Source organism: Neopelma chrysocephalum, unplaced genomic scaffold (assembly GCF_003984885.1).
Source record: "Neopelma chrysocephalum unplaced genomic scaffold, ASM398488v2 Primary Assembly neopelma1_164, whole genome shotgun sequence".
Lineage (NCBI taxonomy): Eukaryota > Metazoa > Chordata > Aves > Passeriformes > Pipridae > Neopelma > Neopelma chrysocephalum.
Window position 1 is genome coordinate 3,485 of NW_020897826.1, and position 11,584 is coordinate 15,068.

The 11,584-nt window shown below is 47.5% G+C and overlaps 1 protein-coding gene across 1 annotated transcript in view; it reads left to right on the forward strand.

Annotated features, from left to right (window-relative positions):
* Positions 1 to 8,154, forward strand: part of MUC16 (mucin 16, cell surface associated) — an 11,632-nt gene extending 3,478 nt beyond the window's left edge. Inside the window, exons 9-22 of the mRNA XM_027701640.1 lie at positions 296 to 468; positions 943 to 969; positions 1,168 to 1,310; positions 1,426 to 1,493; positions 2,094 to 2,266; positions 2,566 to 2,729; positions 3,634 to 3,701; positions 4,356 to 4,510; positions 5,052 to 5,215; positions 5,309 to 5,373; positions 5,946 to 6,121; positions 6,216 to 6,260; positions 6,956 to 7,035; positions 7,935 to 8,154. Coding sequence (XP_027557441.1) covers positions 296 to 468; positions 943 to 969; positions 1,168 to 1,310; positions 1,426 to 1,493; positions 2,094 to 2,266; positions 2,566 to 2,729; positions 3,634 to 3,701; positions 4,356 to 4,510; positions 5,052 to 5,215; positions 5,309 to 5,373; positions 5,946 to 6,121; positions 6,216 to 6,260; positions 6,956 to 7,035; positions 7,935 to 8,033 — 1,600 coding nt within the window. The 3' untranslated portion in view covers positions 8,034 to 8,154. The remainder of the gene's footprint in view (positions 1 to 295; positions 469 to 942; positions 970 to 1,167; positions 1,311 to 1,425; positions 1,494 to 2,093; positions 2,267 to 2,565; positions 2,730 to 3,633; positions 3,702 to 4,355; positions 4,511 to 5,051; positions 5,216 to 5,308; positions 5,374 to 5,945; positions 6,122 to 6,215; positions 6,261 to 6,955; positions 7,036 to 7,934) is intronic.
* The last annotated feature ends 3,430 nt before the right edge of the window (positions 8,155 to 11,584 follow it).

Consider the following 11,584-nt stretch of genomic DNA (forward strand, 5'->3'; position numbering starts at 1 on the left):
TTTTCCTCTTTTCCTCTTTTCCTCTTTTCCTCTTTTCCTCTTTTCCTTTTCCTCTTTTCCTTTTCCTTTTCCTCTTTTTCTTTCCCTTTTTCAAGTAGTTGTCATCACTATAATAAAGCTTCTATGCACTTTTCTATTGTCTTTTTCTTACAAAGCCTTTTTCTTTGTTAGACCATATATTTGTAGTTCATCTGAGGACTGAGGAAAGATTTATTTGGGGCTTTTTTAATCACATCAGAAAAAAAAAGATATTTTTTAATAACTAACAGAAGTTTCATGATATTGAATTCCTTAGGGCAATGAAGAAGAGGGATAGCACAGGAGTAGACACCACCTGCAGCTACAGAAACAGCTCCCAAATGCCCAAGTTTAACCCAGCTGAGGTTTACCAAGAACTAAGGAACATGACAAGTGGCATCACCAAGTTAGGAATCTACAACCTGGACAGCAAGAGCCTCTATATCAATGGTAAGTGTTTGATTTTCTCATTCCTCTGGGCACTGAGCAGTTTGGGACCACCTGGGGTCTCAGGGATCACTTCAATGTTAAAAAAGTGGCCTGAAGGAGAAGATCCCACTGGAGTTTTCTGTGTAAGATGAAGTGTAAGCTTTAAAATCTTTTCACATAGACATTTTTGAAGACTTTAATTTCTATATTACATTGAAGAGTGACAATTTTAGTCTTGACCTCAGTCATTCACCTGCTTTCTATCCCACCAGTATTTAATTACACAGCAGCACGGCCCTTTTCTCATCGTAGTCACCACTCTTACAAAAGCACCTTGTTCTGCTTAAGCTTTGTTTGTTTAACAGATTCACACCCTCGGGGGGCAGGTTCTGATGATTCACTCCCAAGTCATCCATTTAATCATCCCCTCTCCACTTTCATTCTCTCAAGTGGATGGTTCTCTTACATAACATTTCTCTTCCATTTCCTTTCCAGGTTACAATGAACCACTTCAGAGATCATGTAAGTATTCTGCTGAATTCACTCCAGGGAAAGGTGTCAAAGGAGTGGTGCCCTCAGAAAATAACAGGGAAAGAGATTATTGAGAGGGGAAGACATTATCCAGAGTAGCCTTGAAACGTGCTGGGGTTGGGAATATCTTTGAAAGTGAAGGTAACTCTTTTGTAATAAATTCATAATCCTTTTCCCCTTTGATTACAGCTCCAAGCACAACTGCTGCATCAGGACCAACAACCAGGAAGTTCACCCTTAACTTCACCCTGACCAACCTCCCGTACACCCCAGACCTGGATGTCCCAACTTCCCGCAAATTCATTTCCACAGTGAATGTTCTCAACCACTACGTGAGTCTGGCTCTGGGTTTGCCCACTGGGGGTTTTGGTGCTGCCCTTAATCCACCTGCATTAAACTCAGCACCTGATTTCCAGTTCTCAGCTGTGCTGTTGTTCCCCCTGACAGATTGACCCTCTGTTCAAAAGAAGCAGCATAAGCTCTGCCTACACAGGATGTAAAACTATGAGGTTCAGGTAAGAGTCAGAATCTCAGGATGGGTCAGGTTGGAAAGGGCCCACAGGATCCTCCTGGAGCACATGGCACAGGAGTGTGTCCAGATGGTTCTGGAATATCTCCAGGGAGGGAGGCTCCACACCCTCTCTTTGTGCTTGGTCACTGCACAGGGAAGTTCTTCCTCATGTTCAGGTGGAGCTTCTTGGGCATCAGTTCCTGCCTGTTGCATCTTAATACTTGACACCAAGAAAAGTCTGGCTTTGCCCCCTGACACCTCCCTAATAAAGATACTGAAAGTATCTTTATTTTTCTGATACTAAAAGTATCTGAAAGGACCTTAAAAGACTCCTGAAAGTGGAATTAACCTTTATCTGCTCTTACATACCTTAAATTTGCATAAATTATCATACTTGTTCTGTTGTCAGAATAGAGAAGCCTCCCTGTGGACACCTCCCTGTCCATTAATGATGGTAAAATCATTTTGGGATCTAAATGTCATCAGCACAATTCTAAAGTGTGGTGAAAGGTGTAGGAGCCCAATTACAGTGATTTTGGTGTCATTCCTGGTCGTACAAATCACACAGAGTGTCCTAAAGAACGTGTCTGATATTTTTACTCAGGTCTGGGAGGCACAGGGATGACACAGGAGTAGATGCCATCTGCAGCTACCAGGACAGTGCCAGCCTGGCCAGGTTTGACAGGGAACAGGTTTATCAGGAGCTGAGCACCATGACAGAGGGTGTCACCAAACTGGGGCACTACAGCCTGGACCAGAACAGCCTGTATGTCAATGGTGAGTACCCATGAACAGATCAGGATTTTGGGATCTCTTGGAGATCACTCCCCATCACTCCACTGGGGCTGGAGCACCAAGGAACCCTTTGGTTTGTTGGTTTTCTGTAGGTTTTGACACTGTGGCAAAACCAATCCAGCAGCATCTTGCCATTCTAGAAGCATCTCCAACCCTTAAATCATACAAATTCCTGGAGAATTTTCATTATTATATAATCTAAGCAGGGCCACACATATATTGTTTTTATGGTATGGATAGAACTGATGTAAAAATAAATGCACTCTGCCTTTTCTATTTAGGTTTTCCCCTCACAGAAACAGCTACCACCAGAAAGCCTGTCTTTGTTGAAGCTCCAGCCAAACAGGGCTACAGGCTGGGCTTTAGGATAGTCAATGAAAATCTAACCAACCCAGACTCTCAGTCTCCAGAGTACAAAGCAGCAGTGGAAAGCATCACTAACAAGGTGAGGAGCTGCAGCTCAAATACCTTCATGTTTGGTCAATTTTTTGCCATAGTTTTATGTCTTAATTAAAAAAAAAATCAACACTTAGGAACAAAAATTTCTAGAATCTGAAAGATAAGATTGACCTTTGAATCACTTTTTGTCGTGTTGGATGTTGCACCTCGTGGGTGCCATCCCTGCCCATGGCAGGGGGTTGGACCTGGATGATCTTTAAGGTCCCTTCCAACCCAAACAATCCTGGGAATCTGGATTAAGAAATTATGTCCAGCCAAAGACATGGAGAGTGAAATACAGGAGGTTTGGGTGATCTGTTCAATGCACAGGGACTCAGCATTTCAGTCCCACCTCCAGAAGTGTTTGCAAATCCCTGCCAGCTTGGAGTCAACCCACCCATAACTCACTGCTGAGAACCCAACACATTCCCTTCAGCCTCAACCCAACCTACCAGCCTGACGACGCCCTAATTTTGCTCTTTAGGTGAAACTGTAGCACTCTGTACTTGGAGTTCTGGGAGTGTGAGGTGTGCGTGAGCTGACAGCTGCCAGTCAGCAGACTGGGCTCTTTAACGCTGGCAGCTCGCTCAGATAAGGCAGGAAGATCTGCCAGGCTGGGAGTCAGATTCCATCACCAGAAGGCACGTTCCAAAGTCAAAACCAACTCCCATGAAATCCAAACAGCAAAAAAAACCCCCAAAGCCAGGGCTTTCCCCAGCATTCAAGTCCCTCCTGATGGCCTGAAGCACCTTGCAGAGTGCCCAGGGCTCGTGGATCTTTACCGTGACATTTGTGTTGCAGATGAATCAGCTGTACCCTGGGCTCATGAATCCTTATTGTGACATTTGTGTTGCAGATGAATCAGCTGTACCCTGGGCTCATGAATCTTTATTGTGACATTTGTGTTGCAGATGAATCAGCTGTACCGGCAGAGCGACCTGCGGGACCAGTTCCTGGGCTGCAGCATCACCCGCCTGAGGTCTGGGGTGGGATCTGAGTGTGGCTGAAGGGTTGCCACACCCTGGCACCCCTCCCCCATGGCCAAGTGCCATTGTCCCCTGTGGAATTCCTCCCCTTCCTTCTCATGTTGGAACTTTATGCCCTAAGAAGTCATTTCTAGGCTTCATTTGTCGGTTTGAATTTTTTTCTGCCTTGTTATAAGCTGATATTTTTCTCAGTCTCAGTCAGGCATCCTCAGGTTGCTGAGTAGCTCAGGAATTACTGATTCCCATCCTCTTAATGGGAACTGATGATCCTGTAACCTCTGCACTCCCCCTCTTCACTTGAACTCCACTAGGCTTTAAAAGTGGGCTTCAGGTGTAGCCGTAGTGTCCAGCTCTGGGTGGAAAGAGGCTTGGGCAAGGGACCCTCCCAGAGGGTAAAAGCTTTTAAAAACCCCAAACTGCTGATCTTTCACTGTGTTCATGCAGTAAAGCCTAAGTTCCTAGAGAGAACAGGTGGCATTTCCTTTGCTGTCCCTGCCCAGGGCAAACCCCCCCATCAGCCCATTCCACCCCGTTACTTTCAAACACAGCACTCGGAAGAGCAGGAACCCTTCGGGAAACTCTTTCCCACGTGAAGTTTTGTGATCATCAGCCTCTTTACCACAGAACCTCTGTTCCTCTGCCCACAGGGCTGGATCCATAGTGGTCGACTGCCAGTGCTTCTTCCACCCTGAACCCAACATCAACAGGGCCGTGGTTGAAAGGACCTTCCAGGATGGGACTTCCAATGAAACTGGGCTGTGGCTGGGGAGCAGCTACAGACTGCAGGAATTCTCAGTGGACAGTACGTAGAGCTCAAATCTCTGCCCAGTGTCCACCCAGTCACCTCACTTCGCCATGGAATGCTCAGAATTCCCCAATTTCTGGCCTATCAGAGTGGAAATAAATCTGGTTTTAAGTTGAACCGCTGAGTTCAGCTCAGACATTTAGTCTGGCTCAGTGTAGCCCTTTAGTCTTCAATGGCTTAAGGTCTTATTCAATGATAAGTTGTTTCTAGATATTAAGGTGTTATTCAGTATTAAAGTGTAATTCAATATTAAGGTGTTATTCAATTTTAAGGTGTAATTCAATTTTGAGGTGTTATTAATTTTTAAGGTGTTATTCAATATTAAATAATTAGAAAATGAAGTGGCAACTACTCATCAGAACTTCAACCATTTAGAGATAAACAGACTTTCAGGGTTTTTTTCCAACATACAGCATCCCAAATAAAGGAGTGGCTGAAGGACTGATTGGGAATTTCCTGTCAGACTAGTGAAAAGTCTTTGGTAGAAGAGCCCCAGTTTCTGTTAGAATTTATACTGACTTTTCCCCTCCATTTCCAGCCTTGGAATTAGCAATTGAGGCAGCAACTTACAAAACACCCCTCAAGTCTGGGAAAGAAAACTTTGGCTTGAATTTCCGGATCTCCAGCCTGCCCTTCTCACCACAACTGCAGGACCCCGGGTCACCCGTGTACCGAGTGAACAAAGAGAACATCGAGAAAGAGGTGAACTGAGCAGCAGTAGCTCGAGCTCCCTGTGCACACAGGGATGTGTTCAGTTGACTCTGTTTTCCTCCACTGTTTTGTGTTTCCCATCAGCTCGATGTGTTCAGGACCAGCCGCCTGAAGGAGCACTTTGCCGGCTGTACCGTGGAGAGTTTTGGGTAAGTCCTGCTTGGAAGTGGCTTTTCCTTGAGCCCCCAAGAGCAGTTCAGGAAGGCATTCAGGGTCACGGCAGGGTGTTCACGCCTCCTGTCGACCTTTGTGCTCCGGATCACACACAGGAGGCACCTTCATTCGAGTTCTGCTTTTACCACAAAAGGTTTCTGTCCAAACGAGAGGTGGTTTTGTTTCCGTGCTTGCACAGCATAAACAATTCCGGAGGAAAATAAACACGTGCATTCTCTTATTTCAAGTACTCAAATACACTAAAATTCCACAGACACACATTCGCAAAACCATGAGCGGGACTGACCCCGCCCGAGGACAGGATCTGCCGTGTGTGTCTCCTCCAACACCTCTTTGGAGGAACAAAGAAGCCAAGTTGATTTACCTCTTAGAAATGGGGATTAACTCAGTGGGTGGTTTCACAAGGCTCCTGTCTCGCCTGGAATAAACTCAGAAAGTGATCCCTTGCTAATAAAACACCGTGGAGACATCTGCAAACCTGAATCTCCCACTCAGCTCTGCTTCTTCCTCTCTTCTCCATAATGACTCTGTGCCTGTCTCTCTCCAGGCCTGTCCATGGGAAAGGATACACAGAGGTCTTCTCCATCTGCAAGTTCACCCTGGATCCCCTCTCAGGGTCTTTCCAAAAGCAAGAAGTGTTTGAGGAGCTGAAACAACTGACCCAGGGGTTCACCAAGCTGGGCCCCAGCTACGAGCTGGAGGAGCAGAGTCTGGTTGTTGAAGGTGAGAGCTCTGCAGTGGCATTTGGGGGATTCTTCTTGGTTTTAACAAGCTCCAGAGGCTTCTGTTTCTCATCTGTCCCATTCTTTATTTCCAGGTTATTCTCCACTCAAGACAGATGAACCAGAGTCTGAAAGATCCGGTAAGTGCTTTTTGGGAGGGATTGACCCTACAGCCACTGCAGGCTTGAACTAGAATAAATTAGCATTACATGCCTTGAAATGGAGACTAGACCCTTGAAATGGAAACTAAACCCATGGAAGAGACCCAAAATCTAGGCCTCTTGGTAGGCTGGCAGCAAACAGTGGGTACCACCAGAGCCAGCCAGCCTGAGGAGATGAAGGACAGGCAAGACCAGTCCAATGTGGGAAGATGTTTTAAAGCTCTGGCACCAATAAATGTTTATAACTGCAGTATTTATAAAAAAAAACACCTAAAAATCCCCAGATATGGTGTTGTAAGCACAGCCACCACCCCAGAACTAACAGTAAACAGGAGAAAGAAAAAAGTACTCTGAAGTTTTGCTCTTTTGTGCACCACAAACACACTGGCAAAATAACTACAGCTTTTGCTGCCACCCTTAGCCCTGTCCCCTTCCCCAAAAGAGTCCAGCCAGCAGCTAAGAGAGAAATTTGTCTCTCTGAACATCCCTGAAACTCTCTGAGGGCTCGGACTGTCACATTTAAAGTGGTAGATCCTTGGAGCCTCACTCCATTTTACCCAAGTTTCTGTAATTTGGCCTCAGCACTGTTGAACTTTGCCAGGGAGAGATTTCCCACTCTGAATCCCCTGTGGATGAGTCCAAACATCTGATGTGCCCTTATTTTCCCTTTGCAGAGCTTCAGTTCTGGGCCATCATCCTCATCTGCGTTTTCACCCTGCTCGGCTTCATCCTCCTCCTCTTCTTATGCTTCCTGGTGAGTGTCCCCTTCACTGTCCTACCTCTCCCTGGACTCCAGCAGTGCCCAGACACCTGGGGACTCACGGGAGGGACATTCACATTCCCAAGAAGCCCGGTGGGAACAGTATTTAACATCCCAACAGCAAATGAGATGCCAAATCCTGTTGTTACTGCCAACTCTTCCAAGGACTTGAGCACAGGAGGATGGGGAAGGGAATTTATAGTCAGCTGAGTAGATTTCTAGGAAAGGAAGCAGGATCTTCTTTCTAGAAAAGCAGCAGGATCATGACTGAGCTCGAGTTTTTGCAGAGAGAAAAACAGAAGCCCAAGGGTGAGGCCAAGCCCAAGATGACAGGTGGAATTAGAGCATCCCCTGCAGCACTTCTTAAACCTCTTCCCTCTTCAGTATCTGCAGAATGATCAGGTTACAGGCAAGGGAGGGCCAAAGACAACATATTTCATAAGCACATCAAGAATTTTGTGCTCAATGCTCTTAACCTGCAGACTGTGCAGCCTTGCAGGGCCAAACTCCAGCTGTATATCCTTGGAAAAGGCAAGGAAGACCCTCTTCCCATCTCTGGGGGTGGTTTAATGGGCATCAAAATCTTAACAGCACTGTTTCAAAAGCAGCTGTTTGCTTTGCAGCAGCTGAAGGGAAGGGCTATATCTACAGAGAATAAGAATTACTCTCCTTAGAGGTTCAGGAGTGAAAATTCCAGCCAGGGAGATTCAAGAGAGGAAAAACCTTCATCTCAGAGCTGCGGGTTGTGCCAGTGTCACCCTCACAGCTTTAGACAAATGTCTCATTCCCAAAGTCCCTCTATTCCCACCCTCCAAACATGGTTTGGAGGCATCTAATGATGGGCAAAGCACAGATTCCTATTTTTGCCATTAATTTTGTCCTTTTCTCTCCAGGTCATCTCTTGCTTGAGAAGAAAGTCCCACCTATACCAGGTCCAGCAAGGCTTGTACGGGTTGTACTTCCCACACCTGAGCACAGGAAAAGTGCATTGACAGATGAAGTTGGGTCCTCACAGACCTGTTTGTCCACTGATGAAGGAAGAATATTTATAAATACTAGAAAAATGTTTCTTTAATAAATTATTTTCAGCATTTTCTCTCATCTTGAGACGAATCTTTGCACTATTGCCAGAATTGTTTTCATACTACAGGAAACTGCCAACAATGCAGATGCTGAGGAAAGTGGTTTTTCTAAAGCACTGCAGTATTTTAAAGTATTGCACAATCAACAGAAAATAAAGACCACGAAAAGGTAAAATTCTACTCTAAAGAGCTGCAGCTTGCAAGGCCCTTCAGTGTTAACGTCAGTTTTCTGAAAAAGGCTTAAAATTATACTAATTTATAGATTTTTGGGGACTGACTGTTGTAGCCTTAGAAATTTCACCTAGATTTTAGCTTTGTCAGGACTTAGCTTTTGAAATGTAAATATCTTAAATTAACTAATATATTTCGTATCTTAAATTAATTAAAATATTTCTATTTATAATTATGACAAGACATGAGGTACAGATGCGTTGTTAAATCTGAGTGGGACACAGCCAGGTTGTGTCTGTGGAGATTGCTGCTGATTCCAGTTGAATAAATGCCACATTTACTGCCATGAAGTCGTGTTTCCTCTGCATCGACACTTTTCACCCCAAATCACAAATTATGCCCTATGGAAATCCCTGGGTTTTTGCTCCTTGGTTGTCAGCCCTGAGTGTGGGGTCTGATTCAGAGACCAGGACCTTCTTCTGCCCCTCCAGCTCATCTCAGCCAGACAGAATTCCCCCAAAATTCCCTTTTTCTGCCCCAGCTCTCTGCCGGAGACAGAGCTGATCTCTGTGTAATTATATGATACTACCATTAGATGAACTCTCCACTGAAAGTGAAAGCATTAGAATTAATGAAACCACGATTAGTCATTAATCCTCCCACTCCAGGCAATGTTTCCATGCAACCAAACTGACTTTTGGGCTTTCAAAGTAAAGCTCAGGTTGGACCAGTTCTTTCCCCGGCTCAGTTTCCTCCTCAGAGGATTAGAAACCTGTTTGCTCACTCAAACAAAGGCTTTCAAGCACCAATTATGTCAGCAAACATCAGATTAAATGCTTGCAGAGCTGCTTGCAAAACACCTCTGCAGGTGTCCTGTCAGCCGGGGTGTCCTGGCTGGAGCTGCCACCGTGTGACAGGAACTCTGGGAGTGGGAAGGACTTCCCAGCTCGGGGTCTGACCAGGGGCACTCCGGAAAAGCTTCATCTAATCATAGAATCATGGGATGTCCTGAGTTGGAAGGGACCCACAAGGATCATCCAGTCCAACTCCTGGCCCTGCACAGACACCCCAACAATCCCACCCTGTCCCTCAGAGCGTTGTCCAAACACTCCTGGAGCTCTGGCAGCCTTGGGGCCGTGCCCACTGCCCTGGGGAGCCTGGGCAGTGCCCCAGCACCCTCTGGGGGAAGAACCTTTCCCTGAGATCCATCCCAACCCCCCTGGCACAGCTTTCTGCCATTAGAGCACCAGCTCCTGCCTTGACAGCCTTGGGAAACCCCCGGGATCTTTATCCAACTGTCCCTGCTGTGCCTCTGTCTCCTTCACCCTGGCTCCCCTCTCCCCACAGAGTTTCTTATTCCCAAAAACACACAAGTGGTGCCACAGGCTGTGGAAATGTGGAAATGTGGCAGTGAGCACTGGGAGAGGAAGGGGCTATTTTTTGGACCTGTTTTGTAGATATTCTGAATTTTCTTTTTTACACCGTGGCCACAGGGGAAGAGCTGCCACTCAGCACCATGGGCCATGTCACCTCTTCCCACAGGCTCTTCCCAGGATTTGCTGGGACCAGAGGAGAGGCCCAACACACCCAGCAGGGCAGAGCTGGCACCATCACCCAGCTCAGGGACAAAAGGGGGGGCAGAAAATACAGCAGGTTCCCAGGGGAGCTCTGGGAAGAACTCCAGGCCCAGGACAAACTGGGAGCACGGGGCACACGGAGCTGATCTAATGCAGAGAAGCTTTAGCCCTGATGCAACACAGCAGCACCCAGCTCTGCCTGACCTGTTTGTGGGGATCCAAAGAGCCAAAGAAACCTTCCTGTGAGACCCCATTTCCCTAAGGAATTGTCCAAACACGCCTTTCTGTAGGAACACGTCAAACACCCCCCTGGTACCAGCACTCACCGGGCTGTGCCAGGTACCTCCAACCCCACACACCTCTGCCAACATGGGCAGGGAGTCAAACCCCAACCCCCAAAACTAAAGCTGAAACCCTCTGAGGAAGGGGCACCAAGAGAGGGGAAAGTGGCTGAGGAGCTGAGAAAGCAGCAGTTGCAGGGAGAAGGGCTGAGCTCAGGCACACCCTGGGCACGGCTGGTGCCCACGAGCCTCACTGGGGCTGCTTTCCAGGAGGAAGGATCAGCTTCACACACCGTGGGGCTCCTCAGCAGCCCCTGCCTGGTGTGGCCGGGAGCTCCAAGGTGTGGTTGGACACCAGCCCACGTTTGCTGTGGGGCTGCTCTTGCAAACAGGGGCTCCTGTGGGGCCAGGCCAGCTGAACAGTGACACAGGTGGCTCACAGGTGGCTCAGCCTGCCACCCTCAGTGGGTGAAGAGGCTCAGTCTGACCTCAGGAATGTGGCCCAGAGCCAGTTCTGTCCTGCAGCACCTCCCTGCACAGTCACTCCCCCAGCACAACCTTTGCCTTTATTGCCCCTCTTCTGCAGGTGCACCAGGGCTTGTTCCTGAGTGTTTCTGTCCTTGTATTTGCCCTCATTCCACTCATCTCAGAGTCCCTGCTGCTACCAGGTGTGAACTGGCATCTGGCAGCACCAGGATCACCTCTTCTCCTGTTCTGGACCTGCCTGGCACTGCCTTGGTAATCACTGTCAAGTCAGACACAGTTTATCAATCTCCTTTTCAGCTCTTTAAACACTTTGTGCTGAACACTGGAAACAAGCCTGAAGTGCAGAGATAAGATTCAGCTGCCTCTCGTCATTCTCCCCAGCAATTCCTAGTCAATTTGGCTCTCAGAGTTAGGAAAATGCTCCATCTGCTTTGGAAATAGAGGCCAAAAAGCCCTTTGTGCAGCAAGGACACCCTTCAGGGACTCACACACTGTAACCTCGTGTTCTCAGCGCCAACCCAGCACCACTTCCCAGCAGCAAAACTCCCTCCTGTTCCATCTTCCACAGGAAAAACAGGAACAACCTGAGCTGCTTGTCCATGGCAGGATCCAGACCACCCACCCCACCTCCCACCTGGTCCCAGCTTCACTGCTGGGATTCACAGCTGCCTAGGAAAGGGCACATCCTTCCTGCTCCCCCCCTCATTCCTCCATCACTAATTACATCTCATGAGCCTTTCCCTTGCCCTGCTCCGCTGGGAACCCCAGCCTGGGGCAGCCAGGAGAGCCCCGGAGTGCCCAGTCAGCAATTTAATTTGTGAAATGGCTGCTTCATCGGTAAATGTATCATTTTGTCAGCACCAATCACTGAATTCTATTCCCCTCCCATCAGCCTGCAAGAAGCAAATACAAATTTCCCTCTGAGCCACTGCTGGGCCTTTGCACA